Source organism: Chinchilla lanigera, unplaced genomic scaffold (genome assembly GCF_000276665.1).
Source record: "Chinchilla lanigera isolate Chin_1 unplaced genomic scaffold, ChiLan1.0 scaffold00032, whole genome shotgun sequence".
NCBI lineage: Eukaryota > Metazoa > Chordata > Mammalia > Rodentia > Chinchillidae > Chinchilla > Chinchilla lanigera.
In genome coordinates, this window is record NW_004955433.1 from 8,375,514 (window position 1) to 8,400,207 (window position 24,694).

The 24,694-nt window shown below is 56.4% G+C and overlaps 1 protein-coding gene across 7 annotated transcripts in view; it reads left to right on the forward strand.

Moving 5' to 3' along the window:
- The window catches only part of Adcy7 (adenylate cyclase 7), a 65,817-nt gene that overhangs the window by 12,557 nt on the left and 28,566 nt on the right, over positions 1–24,694 (forward strand). For 2 of the 7 annotated variants that reach the window (XM_013516212.1, XM_013516214.1), the window contains 6 exons: positions 17,643–18,018; positions 19,466–19,669; positions 20,514–20,675; positions 21,376–21,525; positions 22,307–22,455; positions 23,223–23,334. In XM_013516212.1, coding sequence (XP_013371666.1) covers positions 17,848–18,018; positions 19,466–19,669; positions 20,514–20,675; positions 21,376–21,525; positions 22,307–22,455; positions 23,223–23,334 — 948 coding nt within the window. In that variant the 5' untranslated portion in view covers positions 17,643–17,847. Of the gene's footprint in view, positions 1–634; positions 734–3,936; positions 4,062–4,715; positions 4,740–9,076; positions 9,148–11,802; positions 11,991–17,642; positions 18,019–19,465; positions 19,670–20,513; positions 20,676–21,375; positions 21,526–22,306; positions 22,456–23,222; positions 23,335–24,694 lie in introns of those variants that run through there. The other 5 variants (XM_013516213.1, XM_013516215.1, XM_005388269.2 and 2 more) reach the window with 5 other exon arrangements.

Below are 24,694 nucleotides of genomic sequence, written 5' to 3' on the forward strand. Positions count from 1 at the left end.
TTCCATACATTGGTGAGACCCTGTTCTCAGCCTAAGACACTGCAAGACTGTTTGTTGTGTCCCAGTCACTTTTGGGCCCCTGGCCCAGGGAGGAGGGTGGGGTTATTTCGTGAGAAAGGAAAGGATTAGGGCCCCTAGAGCATGCAGACCCCATATTCCCTGTCCTGATGCTTTCAAGCCCTAAGGCTACTTCCTTCTGGGGAGATGAAGGAAAGATGGAAGCCAGGTGTGGTGGCATATGCCTGTAATCCCAGTTTTCAGAAGGCTGAGGCAGGAGGATCACCTAAGCTCAGGGCCAGCCTGGGCTACATAGTGGGTTCAAGGCCAGCCTGAACTACATAGGAAGACCCTGTCTCAAAAAACCAAAAGGAAAGAGGGAGAGTTTGCCCAGCCAACGGGACAGCATGACGTGCCAGGGCTTGGAGGGCTGGGGGCAGACCCTTTGCTGCACGCATGGAGCACTGGAATGTGTGCAGACCGTAGGCCGTGGAGTCAGACAGAGGCAAGACTGAGTCCTGACCGTGCCTTTCCTAACAGTGTGTGCTGCAGCAAGTGACCAGGCCTCTCCGAGCCTCAGTTTTCCCTTCCACAGAGGGGATGGCAGCAGGACCTTCCCTGTGGGGTGGACAGGGAGTCCCAGGAGCCTGCACGCGTGACATCTCAGCGCACCACCCACACTCAGCGAGGTCAAGTGCTGAGCACAGAGGTGCCGAGTCTGCAAGGCACACCAGTGGTGAGTGTGAGGCGTGGGTGTCGGGCGCACTGGGGCCTGGGCAAGACATGCCATGTGGCAGAGAGAGTGTGACCACTGTGTCCTCTGAGGTGTGAGCTGGGAAGGAGGCTGCTTGGTTATCCCATGGCCAATTTACTTTCATACTGCTGCGCAGCCAGCTGTGTGTGGTCCAGAGCCCCCTGTGTGCCCGATGGTGGGGAGCACCTTCCCGTGTCCAGGCTTCTCTGTGTCTTCCTCAAGCTGCCCCACACACTGCCTGGGGGGGTGTGTGTACACAGGGGTGAGCTTTACTTCCGTACACACCACATCACCAGCACCACACTGAGATACAGGATCTTCTGGGCCCCTAGTAGATCTCTTGTGTCCCTTCCTAATCAGGAGCCTCCCTAAGTGTGACCCCTGTCACTCCAGGTGAGATTGATCTTTCTTTTCTATTTCCTCCCTGCCCTGCCCTCCCACTTTTCTGCCTTTCTCTGTCTCCCTTCCTCCCCCCATCTTCCTTTCCTTTCTGCTTCCTGGGGCTGGAACCCAGGACCTTCACACTGATCTAAATCCCTAGCCCTTCTTAATTTTATTTATTTATTTATTTTAAGACAGGGTCTTGCTCAGTCTCTTAAGTTGTTCAGGCTGAGCTTGAACTTTCAGTCCTGCCTCAGCCTCCAGGAGTGCTAGGATCACAGGCATGGGCCACGGCACCCAGAAAGAGTGGTCTTTTCTGAAGTTTCATGTACATGGGAACATGTGAATATGCTCTTTTATGTCTGTTCTCTCAGTCTTGATGTCTGCACCGTGGTCCTTATCCTTGTGTATTTATCAATAATCCATTCTTTTTATTACCGAGCAATTTCCCATCGTGTGAATCTGTGGAAATCTGTTTATCCATTTAACTGTTGGCAGGACATTCGGGTCACTTCTGGTTTGACAACTGTGATTAAAACCGAACATTTGGATGCAGGTCTTCCATGCACATGCATGCTCGCTTCTGGGTAAATTCCCACGTGTGGGTTCTGAGTCGCAGGGCAAGTGTGTGGTCAGCTGTGGTCCACACCGCCAAATGGCTTGCCAACACGGTAGCTCCACTTTACATTCCTACAGCAGTGTTTGAGGATTGGGCTTGTTCCACATCCCTGTCAATACTTGGCATTTTCCTTCTAATTTGGCTCTCCTCGCCTGATAGGATCTCAGTGTGCTTTTAGTTTGCTGATAGATAATGATGCTGAGTATCTTTTCAGGTGTTTATTGATCCTTTTGGTGTCTGCCTTGTTGAAGTACTTGTTTAAGTCTTTTGCCCGTCTTTTTGTTTCTTTGTTTGATTGAGACACAGTCTTGCTGTGTTTCCCTGGTTGGCCTGGAACTTCTGGTCTTCAGTGATCCCCTTGCCTCAGCTGTCTGCGTTGCTGGAGCTTCAGATGTGCACCACTGTGTCTGGCTGTCACCCATCTTTTTTTTTTTTTTTTTTTTTTTTTCTTTTTGAGACAGGGTCTCACTATGCAGTTCAGGTGGCCTTGAGCTCACTTTGTAGCCCAGGCTGGTCTCGAACTCATGACGATCCTCCTGCCCTAGCCTCCTGAGTGCTGGGATTACAGGCGTGCACCACCACGCCTGGCTTGTCACCCATCTTTTAATTGGGCTGTTTGTCTTTTTATTATTATTTTTTGTTTGTTTGTTTTTGTTTTTCTCCAGTACCGGGAACTGAACTCACGACCTTGCGCTTGCCAGGCAGGCGCTTTGCCACTGAGCTAAATCCCCAGCCCCTGTTTGTCTTTTTATTGATCTGTGGGTGACTTTTATACATTCTGCAGAGGAGTCTTGTGAGTGGTGTGTGTCTTGAATACCTTCTCCTTGTCTGTGGCTTGCCTTGTCCCCTCTTGGTGATGTCTATTCTCTTCCTGCTTTGAGGACCTAGGACTTGGAAATGTGTGCTGAAAGGAGAGAGTAAATGGCCAAGCCCCGGGAGGGCCCCACTCCCTCCCTGCGGTGGCTCCTGCAGCAGCCTATGACCTTGTGTGAATCCTATACCTGTCTCTAAACCAGATGTTGGACCGTGAGGTCACCTGCTAAACCCCCAGTTCAGAGTCTGGCGCCAAAATCACACCCACTGTGTCCAGTCCCTGACATGCCCTGGATGCCCATTCTTTAGCTCGCTGGTGCTCGGCACCAGGGACACAGCTCCTGACGTTGCAGCCACTTTCTAGGAAGGCAGAGCAGCAAGGGAACTGGGATGGGAGAGGGTGCAGAGACTGAAGACTGAGTAGCAATGACTGGCTCTAGACCTAGGAGCAGGAGGAGGGTCTCAAATGTGAGGCCAGCCTGAGCTACATAGCAAGTTGTAAGCCAGCCTGGACTGAGCAATATAGTAAAAATTTGTCTTGGGAGGGGAGGAAGGAAGGAGGGAAGGAGGAAAGGAGAGTGGGTGAGAGGGAGAGAAGGAGACAGGAAGGAAAGAAAGAACAGGAAAGAAGGGAGGGAAAAAGAAAAGAATCGGATCCCAGGACCCAAGCCACAGTGCTGCTGCCAGCCAGGCCCGAGGCTTCCCCTTCTGTCTGGGGAGGTTCCTGCTCCCAGGTTTGCAGCCTGTCCCAGTGTGCGCTCACCGCTGAGTTCCCCAGGACTCTGGTGGAATCGAAGGGGAGTTGGGGCTTGATTCCGGGCCTCATGGTCTGGCTGCTGGGGGCCAGGGGTGCCACTGTCCGGAGCAGAAACTCCACGCCGGAGCCCTGGCCAGGGCAGGTGTGAAATGGGGAGGTAGTGGGCTGGATGGAGACCTGTGACCTCTCAGGCCGTCTCCTGGCTGCCTTGAGACCTGGATGGAGAAACCGAGGGGAGAGGGGCTGTCTGAGCGTGGAGAGCTGGGCCAGGGCGCCATGCCAGACTGTCTGCCTCTAATTGCTTATTAAGGATGCATTTGCTCCCTGCTTGGAGCAGTCGTCTTGGGACCTCTAATGGAGGTTTTTGGTTCTTGTTTTATTATTTTTTTAAAAATCATTCCAGCTTCAAGTTGCAAATTTCCATGAAGTCATTAGAGCTGGGAGTCTGGCCTGGTGGCTCCCCTGACTGGAGAGAGGCCCCCTTACACCCCCAGCGAGCGAGCGGGCAAGAAGCAGGCGAGAAGAGGTGCCGAGCTGAGGGCGCTGAGGGCCCAGCAGTAGCTGCGCCGCCAGAGCAGGAAGTGGTGGGTCCCAGATGTGACTCACTCGTTAGGTAGACGGTGGAGGGAGTCTTCTCATGTGTGAGACGGACAGTGTCCGGGGAAGGGCAGACAGGGCCACGGCACCTCCCTTCAGGCGCAGAGGCTGGCCCAGCAGCCGAGGGGTTCCAGGAGTGCCAGGTAAGGCGGGGTGTGGGAGTGGGGCGGCACCCATCCCTGCGGCCTGGCCGAGGGGGTGGGGGTGGACAGGCCCTCAGCCCAGATGTCTGGGAGGCGCCATGGGCCTGGCATGAAGGGGCTCTGGGGCTTGCTAGGCAGACAGCGGGGAGGGTCAGCTCCTTGACAGGGGACCAGAGACAACTTGTCGCTGGCTTTCCCAGCTGACAAGAAAGTGCCGTTGTGACCACAGTGTCGATCGTGTGGCTGCTTCCATCTAGAATTCTGGGAACCACAGGCACTCAGAGGTCCACACTTCTTTTCAAGGCTGTAATTTTACACTTACAAGTACACTTTACTTTTCTCGAACAAAGTAAAAAATTGGCAAGGGAATTTATTAAGTAAGACAACAACAAATAAAAAAACACTGCAAATGGGGCCTGGAGGGGTAGTTCAGTGGCAGGGTACTTGCCTAGTGTGTGTGCAGGCCTGGGTTCTGTCTCCAGAACCACAAATAAGAGAAAAAAAATTAAAGCCTTAAAGAGGACCAAGGCCGCAGCTGCCTCTGGGAAGGGGAACACTGCCACTTCCCTCCACTCCCTGGGGGAGCCAAGGCCCCTGCGGCAAGGTGGACGGTGTGGAGGCCCTTCGGGATCTTCCGTGTGCTCGTCTGAGCACATGTGCAGTCGCAGCGTGGAGCAGGTGCCTCCTTTCCGTGTCACGTCGGGCTCAGGGGCAGGGATAGCTGGGACTGGCCTGCCTCCTGGGCCAGCCCGGGGAGGCAGCAGGCCCCTGGCTCCAGGGCCTGGATGGGAGGCCATGGTGTGGCTGGCTCTGCCTGGAAGTGCGGTGTGACCACGGCTGCCCCCAGCTCGGCCACAGATGTGCGGGCTGATGGTGTGAGGGGTGGGACAGCTCTTGGTGTCTCGAAGTGGACCAGGCTCTGCTGGAGTCTCAACCCACACTGGATGAGCGCACTTAAAACGTGAAAGTATTTGTTTTAGTGTGCCTTAGAAAAAAAATCTGCACAGGACATAAAATCCGTAACGTCGTGAAGGCATTATTGACTTGAACAAGTGGAGATACTTAAATGACAAGCAGGAATTTGAAAGGAAGTCTGCAGTACCCTGCAGGAAGTGGGGTGTCTGGGGTTTGGGGAGGTTCGTTCTGAGCACAGTGCAGTTCTGACCTGGCTGGGCGTCTTCCTTTTTCCAGAGGTCCTGGGTCTCCTGGGGTTTTCCTGCGGCTCTTGCTGCAGGGTGCGGCTGTGGGGTGGGGGCTTTCTGACTGTTGAGGATTCTGAGCCTCAGCAGGGAGGCGACGTGCTTACCAGCAGTGTCTGTGTGAAAAGAGGCGGCCGTGTCCTAGCGGCTGATGTCTAGGCAGAGTGAAGAGGGGTCTCTGTGAGGGGAGGTCGGGGGTACGGGCATGCAGGTAGGTGCCATGAGGGCTTAGGCAGGAGAGGTGGGTGGGGCAGGAGCGACAGGCCAGAGGTGCTTCTCCACAAAAAGACAAAGGCCCAACATGATGTCCCCTTGAGAGATGTGCACCCCACCCCCTTTACAGTTTGTAACTGTTAGTTTGACCATTTCTGGTCTCCCCTACTGCCCTATGTGGTAGATGTCATTTGCCCCCAGTTTACAGGGGAAGACAGAGGCCTGGGGGGGCAGTCTTATCCTGGAGCTCCCAGAAAGTCAATCTCTGGGTGTCTACCTGTGTGCACCCCTTCTGTGGGGAGCCATCATGTTTCAGGTCTGGAGTGGGGTCAGGGTGGCATGCCTTATCTTTGGAAGCTGGATGGGGCCAGGGAGCTGAAGGGTTGATGGGGTAGGAGGTCCTCTCTGGCCGATGGGGAGTCAGGTTCCTCTAAGAGGGAGCCCTGTGCCTGGCCTGACCTTGTTGCTGGGCCCACCTCTGGATGGCTGGGGGTCCTATGTTAGCAGGGACGTAGCCTGTCATCCTTGCCATCCCGCCATTGCTAGGGTCATCCTGAAGGGCTGTGGGCCCACCTGTCCATGCTGCCTGTCTCCTCTGCTCTTGTCCTGGAGGAAGAGGATGTGGGGCTCATTCACACTGAGGTGACAGCAGCATTCCCTCGGCTGTCTTCCCGAGAAAGTCCGGGGATCCCCGGGGCACAGGCACAAGTGTGATCGTGCGCACTTGTCCCAGAGTAGCGCATTTCAGACCCTCCTGGGTCCGGAGCGGGACTGTCACTGTGCTAACAAGACCCATGCAGAGCGGGTGCGAATCTGCAGCTCAAGGAGTCTGGAGAGTCAGGGGTGTGGGAGGTCACAGTCTTCTGCTCTGGTGGCCCACTGGCAGGGGTGAGCTGGTCAAGGCGGGGGTCTGATCCTTGCATCTGCAGCATGGACTCACTCACAGTGCCGTGCCTGGAATGGTCACAAGGATTAAATGCGAAGACACACACACTGCCTGGGCATTTGCCATTCTCAGTGCCATGGGGCTCTCTGCCTTGGGCGGGAGGCTGGATGTCCCTGGGAAACCTGGGAGATGATGATGGTCAGGGCTGGGTAGAAGGGCCTCCTTGGTATCCTGTGTCGTTACTTAAGTGAATCACTTTCTCTGTTCCTCAGTTTCCTTATCTACAAAATGGGGCTGATAGCAGTGCCTGGGTAGGTTAATGGGTGGCTCAGATGCATGAAAAATACTTCCCAGGCATCTGAGACAATGGTTGGCTGGGAGGCTGTCAGCAGTGGCTGGAGCCCCTGCAGCCTGTGTGTGGAGGGAATCCCACCAATCCCTCTCTGTGCAATGGCCTTCTAGCCTGTCCAGGAGGGTAGCATGGCACCCCCACCCCGGCCAGCCATAGGCATCTGGCTCTACCTGCTGCCGCCCACAGATTTCACAATCTACCATGTCATGCCTGGGGCATTGCCCAACCCTGGGTGCAGACCCACTTGGCTGAAGTGCCCTCTATTTCCTGCTCTCCCTGGGACCTCTTCTGGGAGGAAGTGGGCGGTGAGGTGAGGTGGAGAGCCTTGGAACAGAGCTCTGTCCCCGTTGGTGGCCTTTCTCCTGGATACCTGGGATGGAAATGTCCTGCCACCATGGCTTTCCTGACCGATAGGTCTGTTTCCCAGGTGTTTTCTGTGTGCAGATGGGGCGTGTGGCTGGGAGATGAAGCCCAGCCACCCCTGCTGACGGGATGGGGTGTGTACGGCTGTCCTAGTGCCGGGAAGACAGGCTGGAGGATCCTGGGCTCCTCCTCTTCCTCCAGTGTCAGGTGTGAACCCCAGGCTGGCTCAGAAGCCCTCCAGGACTTGGCCTGTCCTCCCCACAAACCCATGCTCTGGACCAGTCTGCTGGCTCGCCCAGGTGACTGGCGTGGCGCCTCCTGCCCTTTGCCTGTGGTCCTCTCTGCCTGTCCTGGTGCACTCCTGGCCCCTTTGGCTTGTGTCCCGAGTGAGGCGTCCCCTTCGGGGTCCAAGCCGGAGGAGAAGGGGGCTCCACTGCGTCTGTCCTGAGCCGGTCCCCGTGGCCTCCTCCCTCCTGCCCATCGGCCCTGCTTTGAGCCCCTCCTTCCTGCCATTGCTGGTGCCTGAGTCGCGGCTGTGCTCATCCTCCCTTTGGCCTCTGCCCCTCTGTCTGCCACCACAATGACCCCTGGAAGGGGCTCCCTGCACCTGAGCCTGAGGGAAAGGGTGCACTGAGGTCTTTGCTGCCGGTACCCGTGCTCTGGGGTGTGTTTCCGAGCCCCTGGTCCCCGCCTGCTCCTGGGCTCTGCCTCCCCACCTCTGTAGCAGGCTGTGTGGGTGGAGGCCAGGCGGGCCGGGTGGGCCCTGCCTGCTGTCTGCCTGGCCCTGCCCCTACCTCCCACACATGTCTCCCACAGCCCCATCTGGCTGGGAAAGCAGGGGCCTTTGAAGTGTGGAGGCGCTGCTCTAATGGGGACCTGGGCTAATGGGGCAGGGGCCTATTTTTCAAACACCCAGACTCCTGGGAGCCATGCTCAGTTCCCTGGGGAGGGAGTGTGGCAATGGCAGGCAGGATCTAGGGCCCAGGCCCGCACTTCCTCAGCCCTTTGTCAGGCTCGCCCTTCTGGGTGGCAGGGCAGTGAGGGAGAAGAGCTGCTTTGGGGGCCGACAGGAAGTGAGGCCCTCGGGACTTGCAGGGTGACCCCTGGTGCCGTTTATGTCCAGGTTTCTCAATCACCCTTTGTGATTGGCGACAGTGGCATGAGCCTGGGGACGGCGCTCACTGTGTGCCATACTCAGCGCAAAGCCCCTGAGGACTGGGTAGCATTACCAGTCCGTTCGCTCGGCAAGGAGGGTGAGGCCGGTGAGGCTGATGAACACGCCCGAGGTCCTGCAGACCCTCCAAGGTGCCGCCGGGTTCCTGGGCTGCTGTTCAGTCTCAGAGTCCAGGTTCCCCACCACAGGCTTTGCTGCCCGCCTGCCTGCATTGCTTTTCCCCCTGTAGCTCACTTGTCAGGCATCTGTCCTCTCCCTAGCATGAGCTACACGAGGACTCCTTGCTTGCTGTGGCCTCACACCTCATCCTGTGTCTGCGTGAGGCAGAGGCCTGGGGCAGGGGCTCTTTCCCTGGGCCGAGTTTCTGTAAAGGTTCTGCAGCTGGGAGGTGAGGTCACTGCTGGAGTAGGCCACAGAGGGAGCGAGGGTTTCATCTCCACTGTCAGGCGGGAAACAGTCCTGAGAGGCAGTGACACACAGCTCAGGCAGAAGGCACTGGGTCGTCCCTGACTGCTAGTTGGGGGCTGGTGTATCCCACAAAGCATGGAGGTAGGTGTTCTGAGTCTCTGGGCAGCCCAGGATCTAGGAAGCAGGGCCATGTGTGGCCAGACAGCTCAGCTTTTGGGGAGAGGGTGCCTCTAAGCCAGGCAGGGACAGGGCAGCCTAGGCGGGCACTGAGGCCAGAGCCGTGGGCAGCCTTCCTGGAAGAGGCAACATCTGAGGATGCTCTTCTGGACAAGCTGGGGTTGCCAGGCAGAGGATGTGGAGGTGGGAGGTAGCAGCATTGTTAGGCCGCCGTGGGCCTAGAAATGAAAGGGTGGAGCTTATTTGGGGAAGCGAAGTCAGTCAAATCACACAGCGACCAGGAAGGTCTTGGACTGGAGGAGTTTTCGGCCAGGGTGAGAGCAGGGACTATGCTTGTCATTCTTGCTGTTTTAGACCAGTGTGGGGAGCCCTTCTGGATGATCTGAAGGGGAGGCCTGGGTGCAGGGGGCCTGGGACTGCTGGGACAGAGGCTCCATCACGGGTTCCTAGCCTGGAACCTGGCTCTAGGAGGAAGGATCCTGTGAACCCTGAGTGGGGACTTGGGCGCAGGGGTTGCCTTGGTGCCACTCGCGCCTCTTCTGGGCCGTTCCGGAAGCTGGGACTGTGGTTGCTGGGGGTGGTGGGGTGGGGCTGCTTCCCCTGTAGAAGGCTCTTCCGGACCTCAGTCTGCTCAAGGCACCCCCACCCTTCACATACCCCCTTGGCCTTGACAGGGGCCTCAGGAAGCCTCTGGGGACTGGGGGCTCTCTGTACCTTGACTTCAGGCTGGGCACTTGGGCAGACAGTGCTGTGGGCACCAAATTGGGACCTGCTTGGCAGGTGGTGGCTTCAGGCTGGCTGTGGGGACAGGCAGGGGCAGGCTAGGCAAAGAGGCCTTGCTGGGCTCCCTGTATGTTCCTGACTCTGGGTAGGAGGTCCCTCTCCCATGGGCTTCTCTGTCACTGTCTTCTCTGTTGGGGCCCGAGGGAAGGGACCTCAGAAGCCCTGGGGGGTCAGGCCTGGAGAGGGTGAAGAGTCACACTAGTCACAGCTGGTGGGAACCTGAGCTGTACCTTAGGTCTCCGGGATTCAGCCCAGGGCTGTATGCCTGCGACAAGTGGGGAAACTGAGGCAGTGGGTCACTTCTCTATGTTTCCTCTGTATCCTTATGGGAGAGGCAGGGTGTGGCTCCCACTCCTGAAACTGCCCGGGCAAAGGAAGGCAGCAGAGTGCAGGTTGTTCCTCCCCGTCTCCTCCCACGGAGGCCCTGGTCAGGGCTGGGGCCCTCACCATCCTGTGTCCTTCTAGCCTTGGGGAGTAGGGCCCCAGCCTGAGTCAGCTCCCGGAGGTGTGAGAAAAGGGCAAAGATACGGGGTCAGGAGTGTGGCCCAGCGGCCTCTCCGTGGGCCTTAGCTGTCAGGGAGTTGCTGGGCAAGAAGCTCTGAGGAAGGGCTCAGAGATGCCAAAGTCAGCATTTCCTAGAGGAAGTTCTTTAGATATTTAGTGCGTAAAGGTCCTGGGAGCCAGAAAGATAAGGGATGTTGAGTTCTCATTCCACAGGTTTCTTTCCTGCAGGACTTGTCAGAGGCTTTGATTTGCTGAAGTGTCCAGGGGAACTTTAAAGGGGGAAGAGGAGAATTGGAACCCACACCCTCTGTGATCAGGGGCCCTGTGTGTGTGTGTGTGTGTGTGTGTGGTCTTCCATGGCCCCACTGTGGGACAGGCCGGGGACAGGGAAGCTGTCAGCCTGGTGGCTGTCATCCCAGCCTGACAGCTTCCCAGTAAGTGAGCTTTGCACAAGTAGATTAGGATCCCAGAGTGGGTCCCTTTGCTGGGGAGTTGGGGTCAGGGCTTCATACTTTGTCTCTGAGGACAGGAGCCTGGGTAGTCTTCTGCCCCCGTGTCTCCCGCTAGTTCAGAGGTGGCAGAGTACATCCCAAGGGCGCAGTGCGGGCTTTCTGCCCTGCCAGCCGCGTGGAAGGCTGATCCTGCCTATGTGACCCATTGGAATCTCCTCAGGCCCCGTTTGCTCAGACTGATTCTGCCCCCTTCTTACAGAAGAGGAGACTGAGGCACAGGGAGGTCAGGCAGCGTAGACGAGCTAGACCTAGGATTCATTTTTTCCTATTAAGAGTTTTTCAAATTGCACAAGCAAGCTAACAATAGAAACAGGAAACACACTGAAAACGAGAAGGGAGATTCGGCCGCTCTGTCAAATTGTGTGGTTTTTCTGTGTTTTGCTTCCGTCCTTGTCTGTTCCAGGCATTACTGGGGCTGTGTGGATTTTCCATAAGATGCCCCGTGAAAACCATCAGGTTCAGGCTGCTGCACACTCTTGACAGCTACATAATATTCTGTGAGGATGCACTGTATACTAATTTATTTCACCCGCTTCTGCCTGGTGGCTGCTTTGTTTTCAGTCATTTTTATGGATAATGATGCCCGGAGTCATCTTGTATATGTCTCAGTGCATACACCGAGAGTGCTTTAGGATAAGTTACTTGAAACAGTTGTACAAAGTAAAAGGAACCTGTACATTAGCGACGTGCGAGATTTTACTAACCTGCCCTCCTGAGGGGTCTTGCCAGCTTACATGCCTGCTGGTTGTGAGTGCCCGTTTGTAACACAGATTCATGAAATGCGTTGGTCTTTGCCAACCAGACAAGTAAAAATATTTTTTCATGGTAGTTTTAATTTGCTTTTCTCACTATGGGACAAAACCATCCTCTTTCCAAATGTTGAAAAAGCCTTTGAATTGCCTTTTGTGCGAGCTTCCTGCCCATCCGCCTCTCCCCTTTTCCTGCTGGGTCATCGGCCCTTGTCTTTGACTGTTTGCCGGTGAGGGAGATCAGTAGGTCCTTATGCTATGAGCCACATGTATGTTTCCCTTACCTGCCATTTGCCTTTTGATTGTGCTTTTGTTAGGATTTTTTTTTTTTTTTGACCCTGTAGTGAATTTCATTTATTTACATAACTAAATTTACCAGTCTTTTCTTCATGGCTTTTGGGTTTTGTATTGGATCAGAAAGGCCGTACCCACTACAGTATTCGTGGGCATCCTTTCCATATATGGTGTGGTCTCCGGCTGTCTTTGGAGCTCATCCTGGAGGAGTTCTGACTCTGGCTGGCTCACCATCTTCCAGACTATGCCTTCCCTCTACCAGGCAACTCCCAGGGCAGGAGTTAAGACTCAATGCCTGTCCTCGCTGGCCTCCAGGTGAGTAAAGAAATGGGTCTGTTCTGCACCTTCCATCCTCTTCGTGCCTGCTGCTGTCACTGACCCACTGTGTGGTGGGCCCCGGGACAGAGTGTGAAGTCAGCTGCCATCCTGGGAGGCCGTGTGAGGCCAGGGAACTTCCCTTTTCTGTTCCTCCTTATCAAGGGAAAGGGATCAGAAGTCTGTTCAGTGTGGGCGTGAAAGTGTTTCCATTCTAGAGGGAGGAGCCCGCTGAGGGCGGCATGTGAAGAAATGAATCACTGAATGGTGGAATTACAGGAAGAGTCAGGGGAAAATGTGGATCTTTTTTACAGCAAGAGACCCTGGTTGATTGGTTAGTCAGCTACCAAGCACTGTTGCCTGGACACACTGTGCAGAGTCCTAGAGACACTGGCTGAGGGGAGGGCACAGAGGTCTCTGCCTTTTCTTCCTGGTCTGGAGCCTGGCGCCCAGGAGGCATCTGTGAGCCCCTGCTGGAGGGACATGCGGGTGCCTGAGTGAATGACTCCTGCTGGTATTCCACACCAGCCTCCTTACGCTGGCACTCGGATGGCCAGGCCCCCTGTATCATGTTGTACTGAAAGGACAGACTGAACTGGGCCGTGCTTCCCTTGGGGAGGAAGTAGAAGGGAGGATTTCAGGTGTAAGGATGAACCCCAATGCTCCTAGGATTGGCCTTTTCACCTTATCTTGTCCTAAGTCCCTCATCCTTATTGACTCAGCCTCTATCCCCAGCCCAGTCCTTAGCTGGGCTGAGAGGGAAGGCAAACTGAGGCCCAGATCGGGCCAGGACTTTGCTCAGTCACAGAGCAGAGTGGTGACTGCTGTGCAGATCTCTGGACCAGGACTGTGGCCCAAGGTGCACTCAGCCTGGGGGATCAGGCAGGGCCGGCTGGGGGCGCGGACCATGTGGAGCGCCAGTTTTGCCCTGCCTGGCGGCTCTGCAGGCTGTGATCAGGAGATGAGCGGGTGGGAAGGTCCTGCCTGCCACACCCTCTCCCAGCTTGGGCCCTGCAGCCGGGCATGATCCCGGGGGCCCTGCCCGGTCCCGGGTCACGAGCCTGCCTTCAGGGCTCATTTGCCGCTCTGTCCCCGCAGTGTGGCCTGTTCGCCATGATGGCTTTGCAAGAACGTGTGGTCACCAGTGCCTGATCTGACCTGTGAGGGAACAGACCCAGGCTGGTGGTGCCGAGCTGGGGAGGGAGGGACATGCCTTCCTCTGGACACCTCTGTGCGTGCTGCAGGGCGCCTCCTCTTCTGCTCTCATCTTCTGCCCGATGGCCACACTTCCTGTGCTCTGGCCGCTCCCCACTGGCCCTGCTTGCCTCCCCTGCCTCCTGCTTGTGCATTGACCCAAGCATCTGCCAGGACCAGGGTGGGCAGGCAGACGTGCAGATCCAGCCGTGGTAGTATGAGGCAGGGGCTGGCCGTATGGCAGACCGAGGCTGAACAGTCAGAGGAGGCTACCGGCAAGGATGCACCTGGGAGGGACAGCGTGGGGAACGGGGTCAAGCACCAGTGTGATAGGCACAGAGACCTGAGGGCCACAGGGCCCTGGAGACAGGCAGGGGAGAGGGCAGAGGTCAGCAAGGCTTGGGCCCTTGGTCCTGGGTTTCCTGGGTGCCCACTTGGGTTAGGCCTGGGCTGGGCAAAGCGGCTGCTGGCTGGACCTGCGCCAAACTCGGGATGTCTGCTGGAGATGATGTTGATGTGAATCTCCCTCAGTGAAGCAAGGAGGAATCTGCCCATGTTCCACCCCCTGTGTGGCTGAGACGGCCAGGGAGGTGAGTGTGCTTGTGACTTAGCTGCTACAGGGTGACTGCCTGGATGGCCAGGCAGGCTGTGGCCCAGGGGCCCAATGGGGCCTCTCCTCACAGGCCTGCCTGCTCCTCACACCTAAGGGCCCCTACTTCCGTTTCTGAAGCCACCAGGGCCGAGGCCTAGGTTCCTCCAGGTCCTGCTGAGGTTGGCCAGAGTGAGCCAGGCTGGGCTTCCTGCCAGCACAGTTGGGCTGAGGAGGTGGGCACCCCTCTGTGCCTGTGACAGTGGGAGTGTCTAATGCTGCTGCCCCAAGAACACGGTGGGCCTGGGCGTGCTGTGGGTCATTTGCACTGAGGAGGGGTCTTCCCTGCAGCGCAGGCCCAGCCCCACAAGGGGCCCAGCTTCCTGCCTGTAGCGGTTCCTCAGCCGGGAGGCCAGCTCGAGCCGTGTTCTGGTGGGGAGAACACAGTTCAGCCTGGGAGGTGGGGCAGGGAGAGGGTGCGGGTGGTTCTCAGGGCTTCCTGAGCGGGCCTCTTGCATCCTGCTGCCTGACCTTGCTCCTGCGAGGCCAAGCAGGGCAGTGGAGGATGGCAGCAGCCCTGTACTCTGATGAGGTCTACCCAGCCCCTCACCCTCTGTCCTGGGCTTCTGGAGAGAGGACAGGAAAAACTGACTTTTTTTTGGTACCGGAAGTCAAACTCAGGACCTTGTGCTTGCCAGCCAGGCTCCGTGCCACTGGGCTATCTCCCCGGCCCAGAGCTGGCATTTTGAGATGTGATGAGTTTTCTGGGTTTTGGTACCATGAGGGTGACAGGCAGGAGGAGGGCTGGACCCTGGTGCCTGTGTTGTTCAGTCTCAGTTGTCTCTTTCCTAGCTGTGTCCTCACGAGCAATGCCTGAACCTCTCTGTGCCTCGCCCGGTGAAGCGGCAGCAGCAGTCCCACTTCCTCAGGGAGGCTCGCAGACCGAGAGGAAGCATGGCCACACGCATGTGGCCAGAGCCTGAGCCCCCAAGGTTGCCTGGTGACATTCCTTGACACCCTACAGGCCGCTGGGCTCCCTTGCTCTTCCTCAAGGGACGAGTCTGGCCCCCCAGATGCCTGCAGCCCCGGGTCTTCCACGGTCTGGCTGGGCCTGGACTGCAGTGATACAGTGAGTGGGTGGCAAGAAAGTGTCCCCTCCTGGAGTGTCCCCTCTCAGCCTTCCTGAAAGTGTCCCCTCCTGAAAGTGTACTCTGCCGGAGTAGCTCTCAGCCAGGATGGGCCGTGTCTGCAGGCTGTTCTCACTCTGCTAAGCAGGAGCCTCCCCTTGACTCTGGACCCAGGGGAGGGGGCATCTGACTGCTTCCTGGACATAACAAACTGGTCTGCAAGCTCAGCATGGACCAGACTCTTCATTGCAAGTGACAGAAACTTAAGCTGGGTTGAGCTGAAATGGGCATCATTGTCCCTTAGCTAGGTGTGTTGGCATATATCTGTCATCTCAGCCCTCTGGAGGCTGAGGCAGGAGGATCACAAGTACAGACCAGCCTGGCTAATTTAGTGAGACCCTGTCTCAAAAAATTAAAAAAGACTGAGGATGTAGCTGAGTGATAGAATACCCTGGGTTCAGTCCCAGTACTACACAAGAAAAAAAAAGAGAAAAAGACAGCTGGAAACTAGGGATGTAGCTGAGCGCAGAGGCCTTGGCTTTAGTCCCCACGCCCTGTACCTGCATGCTGTCAGCCTGTCTTTCTCCACTTCTCTACATGGGCTTCGTTTTTAGGTGGGCGCCCTCCTCAGGGTGGCTCAGAATCTGCCAGCAGCTTTTCCCTGGGTGGTAAATGTCCCAGAGAGGGTTCTCACCGGGGTTTTGTGGGGCTGGGGCTGGGTAGGGGTGTGCTGAGCAGCCAGTCCTGGGGCAGTGACTTCCGAATCAAGGACCAAGAGCTGCCCAGGGGAAGTGGGAACACCCTCCCCCACCCAGACCATGGTGGGGTCCCCTCCTCTGTAGCATGGGGGTGCTGCCCTGCTCTGCTGATAGGGTGGCGGTCAGTGAGGTGTGAGTGACAGGGAGGGACTTCTGGGACTTCACAGTCTCTCCAGGTCAAGGGCCCCTGATTTGCCCAAGTGGCTTTGGAGTTCAGACAGGACCATTGAGGGGTTGGGGAGGCAAGGCTTGACTGGACCAAAGGGAGGACTTCTAGCCAGGAGATGTGCCCAGGGAGCGGGCAGCCTGCCCAGGGAGGTGATGAGCTCCCCGCCGCTGAGGTGTGCAAGCTGAGGCTCAGGTCATGTGTACAGATACGGTAAAGGCTCCTGCATCCGGGGCCTCAGGGGGGCCCTCTCAGTGGCCAGCTGCCTCAGTGACTGGCAGAGAAGCAGTGATTGGACAGAGAGGCCTTGAAACCTTCCTGGCAGCGGGTGCCTCCTGCTCTAGCTTAGGGGTGGCTGGAGAGGAGTCACCCACGGAAGTGCCGTGGCCCTGGGCTCCTGAATCTTCCTCCAGGACCCCAGCCCTGCCCCACTGTGCCAGGCTCATCCTGGGAGCTGGACGTGGTCCCTGGATGGCTGGATCCCTGGGCCCAGGGCCACCCATTGTCCCCCTGCCTTCCCACCAGTTGCCCGTGATGTGGCCTCGTTAGATCTCCAGGGCAGTGCTTACCATGGCCTGGGTCTCCACAGTCCTGCTGTGTGCGCCAGGAGGGCGGGCTGGCACCCCGGGTGAGTGTGTGGGGTTGGTGTGTGTGCACACTCACGCTGCATGTCTGTGTCCTGGCGGCCTGAGGCTGCATTCTGGGGCTTTGCCCGGACAATGGACCCGCTGTGGAGAGTTGTCCCCCACTTTGGGGTTTAGAGTCCCAGCCTGGCGGTCCAGTGTACTGGCCCCAAGCTGGAGGGGCTGGCAGTTGTGCTCTGCAGCGTCTGGCTGGGTCCCCTGGGATGTCAGTGGGGAAGCCTGGCCAGGGAACTGTAGTTTGTGAGCAGGCAGGCCCAGGTTCGAATCTCAGTCCTTCCACTAACCTGCTGTGGCTGTGTGACCCCGGCTAAGCCCCTCTGCCTCTCTGGGCTCAGTTGAGGTGGCTCCTGCAGGTTAAGAAGTTGAGTGTGATTGTGTGTGTGACGCCTGTTGTCACAGGCTGTGATGACTGCAGACTGCTATCTTAGTGGCTCCCCGGTGCGGTGTGCTGAGGGCTGGGCTGGCCCACACGGGGGTGCTGTCAGTGCTCCTGTGGAATACTCCCTCATGTAGGGTGAGAGGTAGTGTACTAGTGGGCTGCGCCACTTAGACATTTTAAATTGGCTGCCAGCATTTAAAAATCACTATTTCACATGGAAATGAGATTTGTAGCTTATCTAAACTGGGCACTTGGGAAGCCTTGGGCCTGATCCCAAAAAGTTGCCCTGGTTAAACAGGTGCCAAAACTGTGGACTCCTGCCCAGGCATGGAAGTGACTCAGACTTCCAGAGTGCCGCTGTGTTGCACGGGTGTTTGCAGTGATAGAAGTGATGACGTCTGTGTCATCCACAGCAGTAGCCAGCGGCCACTTGAATAGTGTGTGACTGAGGGATTGGATTTTCTGTTTTACTTTATTTTTACTTTTTTCTTTGTGTGTTTGTTTGTTTTTTGAGACATGGTCTCCTTATGTAGCCCAGGCTGGCCTCAAACTCCTGGTGATCGTCCTGCCTCAGCCTCCCAGGTGCTGGGATTACAGGCGTGTACCACCACACCCGGCTCTGTTTTACTTTTAGTTAATTTGAATTCACTTGTAAACACCACATGGGGCTGGAGGCTACAGTGTTGGATAGAGCAGTTCTGGGAAGACTTTCAGCTCAGCCCCACTCTCTCCCAGTCCAGCCCTTTGCTGGCGTGACCCATGAGGTCAAATCCTTGTTCTATTTTGTCTCTGCAGAGCTGAGGACCCCACGTGTCTGGTCGGCCTGTCCTGGATTCCTGCAACACAGTGTGCCCACCTAGCGTCGTCCATGGAGCTGCGGGCCCTGCCTACCCAGCCTCACCAGCCAGCCCCGGAGAGGCCAGAGGCCTAGGCCCAGGGAGGAGGGTACCGGCCAGCAGATGACCCCCTGGCTTCCGGGGAAAAGCACTGGGGCTGAAGGATGCCAGCCAAGGGGCGCTACTTCCTCAATGAGGGTGAGGAGGGCCCAGACCAGGCCGCGCTCTATGAGAAGTACTGCCTCACCAGCCAGCACGGGCCGCTGCTGCTCCTGCTGCTTGTGGTGGCCATCCCCGCCTGTGTGGCGCTCATTGCCATCGCCTTCAGCCACGGGGTGAGTCTGTGGGCGGCAGCACGGGCGGCCTGTGCTCGTGAGACCCTGGGCCAGTTGTTACCTTCTCAAAGTTCTGTTTCCTTCTCGGTGAATGTGACCCATGGTGTGTGAACTGGTGGAGGACAGGCTAAAGTCTAGGTGGTTTTAGATACTACACTTACTGGGTCAAATCAATTACCCTCATTTTGTCCACCATCACATTTGATCCTTCTGAAGACCTGCGTCAGGGTGGGTCCATGATAGATGCTGTTAATCAAAGCCGGAGCTCCTTGCCCAGTCTGGCTATGGGATCAGTTCTTCTCTTTACACTAAGCTACCTCCCCAGCCCTTCTTTTCACAATATTTTATTCTGACATAGAGTCTTGCTAAGTTGCCCAGCTTGAACTTGCACTTACAATCCTCCTGCCTCAGCCTCCCAGAATATTGTGATTATAGATATGAGCCACCATGCCTGATTCCTTTTTATTTTATTTTATTTTATTTTATTTTATTTTATTTTATTTTATTTTATTTTATTTAAAGAGACAACATGTCTTGCTATGTTGCCCAGGCTGGCCACAAACTCCTGTGCTCAGATAATCCTCCTGCCTCAGCCTCTTGACTATTTGGGACCACAGGCACATGCTGCCCCACCTCAGAATCCCTCTGATTACAGCTCCCCCAGCAGACACCGCCGCCATCGTCTCTGACTTGGGCACTTACTTGGCTTGCCACGGGTGCTACCTGTGTGCAGAAACGGGTCCCTTGAACTGTGGCTGGGGCGAGGGCCTGCAGTTCTCATTTCCTGTTTAATAAATGTAATGTAGGGAGTTGGACAAGCGGACAGCAGAGACTGGGGCTTTGACCTGCGTGGGGTGCCTGGACCTGAGCGGCAGCAGCCACCAGGCTCTTGTTTCCTGTCACTCCCCAGGTGGCTACTGAGTGCCCAGTGTGCCCGCCCGGGCTCAGGCCTCCGCCCTCACAGGCTGGGGTCTGCAGCATACCAGGTCCTTGTGGGTGCAGTGCCAGCTGCACTGCTGTCTTTCTGGGCTCCTCTTGTCACCCTCTGACCTTCTTTACCCCAGCCCCTGCCCACTGCTGCCTGCCTGCATCCACTGGAACCTGCTGTTTATTCTGTTTTGTTTTTTTTCTTTCTTTCTTTCTTTTTTTTTTCTTTTTAGTGCTGGGAATTGAACCCAGGGCCTTTGCACTGAGCCACATCCCCAGCTCTTTTTATATTTTTTATTTTGAGACTCGCTAAGTCACTAAGTTGTCCAGCATGGGATGGAACTTGCCATCTTCCTGCCTCAGTCTCCCAGAGTGCTGGGAATGACGGATAATTGCCACCACAGCCACTTCCTCTGTTTATTCAGCTAGGAGCAGTGGCACACACCTGTCATCCAGTTACTCAAGAAGCTGAAGCAGGAGGATCATAAGTCAAGATTTCTATGTCTGTTTGCTCCGCCAGGACCCCTCGGAGCAGCAGGCTGTCCTGGGCACGGCGTTCGTGACGCTGGCGGTGTTCGTGGTCCTCTATGTGCTGGTGTACATGGAGTGCCTGGTCCGGCGGTGGCTCCGGGCCTCGGCCCTGCTCACCTGGGCCTGCCTGCTGACGCTGGGCTACGTGCTGGCCTGGAACGCCTGGACGAGGGCAGCCTGTGCGTGGGCGCAGGTAACTGGGTGGGTGGGAGTCTCCCCACACTCAGCTGCTGTCTGCATTGGGTGCTGCGGCCTGCGACAAGGATGGCCCCAGACCAGTGCTGTCCCCAGTTCTCTGTGGTGATGGCGCTGGGCTGGGAGGAGCATCTACTTGGGGTCTGGCTGTGGCCTTTGGAGGGACCCTCACTTGGTCCCAGAGGATGGCGTTCCAGGCTCAGAGGTGCTAAAAAGCACCAACTGGCTCCAGTGCCAGGAAAGGCCCCGCAGGGAAGCCAGACTCCCCTTCCCTGCTGTGTCATCCTGGGGTTCGCTGCTCCCAGGTGGGGGCAGAGGTAGCTACAGCAGCTTGCAGGCTGCTCCCCACCGGGTTACCTGCCCCCATCTGAAAGAGAGGGCCCTTTCTCACCCAGCGTGGGTCCCAGGCTTGGCTGTGCCTCGCGGCCGTATGGTGTTATGCTGTGGCCCCGGTCTGTGAGCCGCTCCTGTGGCCAAGGGGGCGAGGTCCTTGAAACCCTATAGCTGAAGGCAGGGAAGGTGGGTGCAGGGCCTGCTGGGGCCAGGGAGGCAGGAGGGCCCCGGCCAGGGTCCCTTTCTGGCAGGACATCGTCTGGGGTTGCCCAGGTCACAGGGACATGGAATCCTGTCGCAGACAGCGTGTAGAAAGGAGGACCAGTACAGGCCGGCACTTTGTGTTTGTTGTGTCTGCTGCTGTGTCTGCCATAAAGGGGGAGAGAGGTAATGGGCTGCCCGCTGTCCCCAGGGCACCAGAGACTGTGGGGCCCACTGTCCGCTCCATCCTGGGCTGTGTCCAGGCCCAGGCGGTGTGGTCAACCCATCTCCTGACACCCCGTCCGTAGGTGCCCTTCTTCCTGTTTGTGGTCTTCGTTGTGTACACACTGCTGCCCTTCAGCATGCAGGCGGCCGTCACTGTGGGTGTGGTCTCCACCGTCTCCCACCTCCTGGTGTTTGGTGCGCTCATGGGGGGCTTCACGGCGCCCAGCATTGGGGTGGGGCTGCAGGTGAGTGGTGGCTGAGGACCTGGTTGGGGTGGGCAGTCAGGGTGAGTAGAGCCTGAAGGCTTGGGGACTGAGCTTGCAGTCTGGGCTGGGCTTCCTCCGCCTCTGCGGGGAGCTGCCTGAGGTGGGCCCCGCCCTGTGCTGCTCACCTAGGGCACCCTGTTGGGGGGCAGCTCCTGAGGTCTGGCTAGGGTCCTGACTAGATGGGCTGAGGGCATGGCCCCAGGCACTGCATCTTGTGCCCAGGGGGTTGAATAAACTTGCTCCTGCTCTGTAGGGCTGTGGAGATGTCTAAGAGGACTCTGTGCCTCTAATCCGCCTGGGTGCCCATTCCCGGGTAGAGGCCCTGAGCAGCTGCTCTGCCTTCCCCCTCCTGTGACTGCTGTTGGCTCTGTGAGGTGGCTGCTTCTGCTTCCTTGAAAGTGTCTGGCCCCCCAGTCTCCAGTGGCCAATCCCTACTGGACAGCACAGGTGCCCACTGGACTCAGAGAGGGCCCAGGCCTGGTCTTGTGGTCACAGTGACTCATGAGCAGACCAGCCCCTGTCTGGACCTGTTTCTCTGCCTGCCCCAGGAAAAGTACCCATCTGAGTGGATTGGAGAGTCAGGGCATGGGAAGGCAACCCATTCCCACTTGCCAAGGGAGCTAGGTCCAGGGTGGGGTGCACACACCAGGCTGAATGCCCGGCCCTTGCCTGCCCTCAGCTGCTGGCCAATGCCACTATCCTCCTGTGTGGGAACTTCACGGGTGCTTTCCACAAGCACCAGATGCAGGACGCCTCCCGGGACCTCTTCACCTACACTGTCAAGTGCATCCAGATCCGTAGGAAGCTGCGCATTGAGAAGCGCCAGCAGGTGAGGACCCTGCTCCCCTTGGAGCCATGCCTGGCCCCTGCCCAGTCTTCCTGCCCCCCAGGGCCCCACCCTGCCTTACAGCCCCATCCTTCTCCTCTCTGTTAGACTTCAGCTGCTTGTCAAGCTCCTGGTGCATGGGTTCTGCCTTGTCAGTTTCCCATGGCTGGAACAAAATACCTGACACATGCACTTTAAAGGAGATTTATTTGGCTTATGGTTTCAGAGGGATTGGTTCAGGGTCAGCTGACTTCAAAGCAGAAATGGCATGGTGGAAGGGTGTGGTGGAGCAGAATTGCTCACCTCATGGCAGCCAGGAAGCAGAGAGTAGGAAGAGCCAGAGAGAGAGACACCCTCCAACCTCTCAGGGACCTACCTCCTTCACGCAGACCCTGCCTCCTCCAGGCTCCACCTTCTAAAAGCACAGTCAGTGATGAGCTGAGGAATGGATTAATCCTCTGATGAGTACAGCATCCCCAAGATCCAATCACCTTCTGAAAGCCCCACCTTGGGATACATGACACTTGGGGAGATTTAAAATCTAAACCATAACAGCATGCATGGCTGGGCCCCCATGGTTTCACTCCTGGGGGTTCTTATGGACATGAGAAGGTGTGTGCCTGGCCGGGTTAATGCTGGGTGTGAGCTAGCAGATAATGAGCCGGCTTCGTGGGCAGTCTGGGAAGGTAGGCAGGAGAACAGAGGCTAGGTAGGCCAGCCTGGGGCTTGACAACCACCCTGCCCGCCCCTCTGGTCCCCCTCCCGGTCTGCCTGCTTTACCCAGGAGAACCTGCTGCTGTCCGTGCTGCCAGCCCACATCTCCATGGGCATGAAGCTGGCCATCATTGAGCGGCTCAAGGAGGGCGGGGACCGCCGCTACATGCCAGACAACAACTTCCACAGCCTCTACGTCAAGCGGCACCAGAATGTCAGGTGGGTGTGTTCCCTGAGAGCGGGGGCCACCACACCTGCCCCAGCCAGGCAGCCCCCCTGCCCTTTGGAAGGTTCAGTCCCCACCACATGGGGCTGGGCAGTGGGGGGTCCCTCTCTGGGCCTCAGTCTCTCCTCTGCTTCCCCAGGGGTAGGATTTGATCAGGTTCTGAAATAAGAGAATCAGGCTGGTGGTGGGGAAGATCCCTTATTGCCCAAAAGGAGGTGAAGCCCTCAACCCTGACTCTGTCCTGGGCTGATTGGAAGGGTGCAGAGTGTACTGTGAGTGCCCTGAGCTGAGTTAGTCCAGGCGTGAGTGCTGTGAGCATGTCACCCCCAGACCTCTGCATGCAGTGCAAGGTTAATGCCCCAGTACTGTCTCTCTGGGGGGGCTGCGGGCTGCAGGGCAGGGAGATGTGGGAGTTACTGCTCTCCCCCTGGAGCCTCAGTCTGCCCATCTGTAGAACAGGTGTCCTGCAGGCCCTCGGGAGCAGAAGTAGCATCTGCCTGGAGGGTTTAGTTCTGGTCTTACGTAGGGCAAGCATCCAGGTACAGGAAGGGAGCAGGTCCAGAGCTGCCTGGGGGTATCCCTGAACATCTGCTGTGATGGGCCTGTTATTGCCAGGGTTGACTCTGTTCTTATGTCATGAGAAGCCTCTGGAACTTGCTTTGTCCTTATGGCTGGGGCATCTCTCCTGTCAGATGGGGGCCCAGGGTTGGCTGGGCATCACAAGGCCTTGGCCCTGACCCTCACTCTGGCCTGCCCCCAGTATCCTGTATGCAGACATCGTGGGCTTCACTCAGCTGGCCAGCGACTGCTCCCCCAAGGAACTGGTGGTGATGCTGAATGAGCTCTTCGGCAAGTTCGACCAGATCGCCAAGGTGAGCCTGGCCTGTGCCTCTGTGCCACAGTGCTGGGCCGAGACCGGGGCCCTTGGCTAGTTTTAGCTTCCCTGCAGTGGAGGGTCTGAGCGGGTGGGGGTGTGGAGGTTTTATGTGGTGACCAACGGCGCGGGAATCCTGTCCCTGACACCGTGTGAGGCTGGTGGGGAGGCTGCTGCACATGTCTGGAGGTGGCTTGGGGTTCACTCGGCCACCTGTGGGAGGTGGCTCCCTCCTCCCTATGCAAAGTCTCACCTGGGAGCCTTGAGGGCTGCGGGTGCTCCTTGTCACCCAGAACCTGCTTTTCATAAGATGCCAGGTAAATCCTGTGCCTAGGAAAATTTGAGAACCCTAAAAAGAGATAAGAAGAGGTAAGGGAGTAGTGTTCTGGGTGGGGAGACAGCATGTGGAAAGAAAGCTGTGTGTGGCTTGGAGTGACATGGACCCAGATCTCCAGGGGACCAAGGACACAGGATGCAGTGGCTGAGCTGAGGAGCACAGCTTGTTCCTGGCATACTGAGGAGTGTGGCAGGTGCCAGGTGGGATGAGGCATTGCGCAAGGAGGGATTTTCTTTTCTTTTAAATTTTACTTTAAAGAGAAAAAAGTAAAGCAAAATTTCCAAACAAGATAATAGGAGGTTAACAGTGGCTATTACATTTCATATTGTTATCTTTAAATTAGTTACTCAGAGTACAAGATATATGCATTTAATTGTCCAAACAATATTAACATAAACCTTTTTCAGTGAACTAAGAAATTAGTAGTGTAACAATCTTAACTATCTTATATGTGTGTGTGTGTGTATTTTTTTGCTTTTCCCTTCCTTCTTTTCTTCTTTCCTCCACCCCAGTTTCTCTTTCTGTTTGAAGAGAACAGAAACATTCCATTTTATAATATCTATTGTACATTTGGCTCTTATTTACTCTTTCAGCTTCTCACACTAGGGAGACAATATGAAGTTTGCACATGTGAGTCTGGTTTATTTCACTTGTGAGTATGGTCTCAAGTTGCATCTATTTATCTATAAAAGTCTCAAGTTTACCCTTCTTTATGGCTGAGTAGTACGCCATTGTATAAAAGTACCACATCTTTTTATCCATTCCTCGGTTGATGTGAATTTGGGTTGTTTCCAATATCTATTCCAAATTGTGCTACTATAAACATGGGTACAAATATATTGCTGTGGTATGATGTTTTTAATTCTTCTGGGAAGATACTCAGCAGGGGAATAGCTGGGTCAAATGGGACCTCCAATCCTAGTGTTTTGAGGAGGTCCACACTGATTTTCACAGTGGCCACACCAGTCTGTACTCCTACCAACAGTGGAAAAGGGTTCCTCTTTCCCCACAGCCCTGCCAG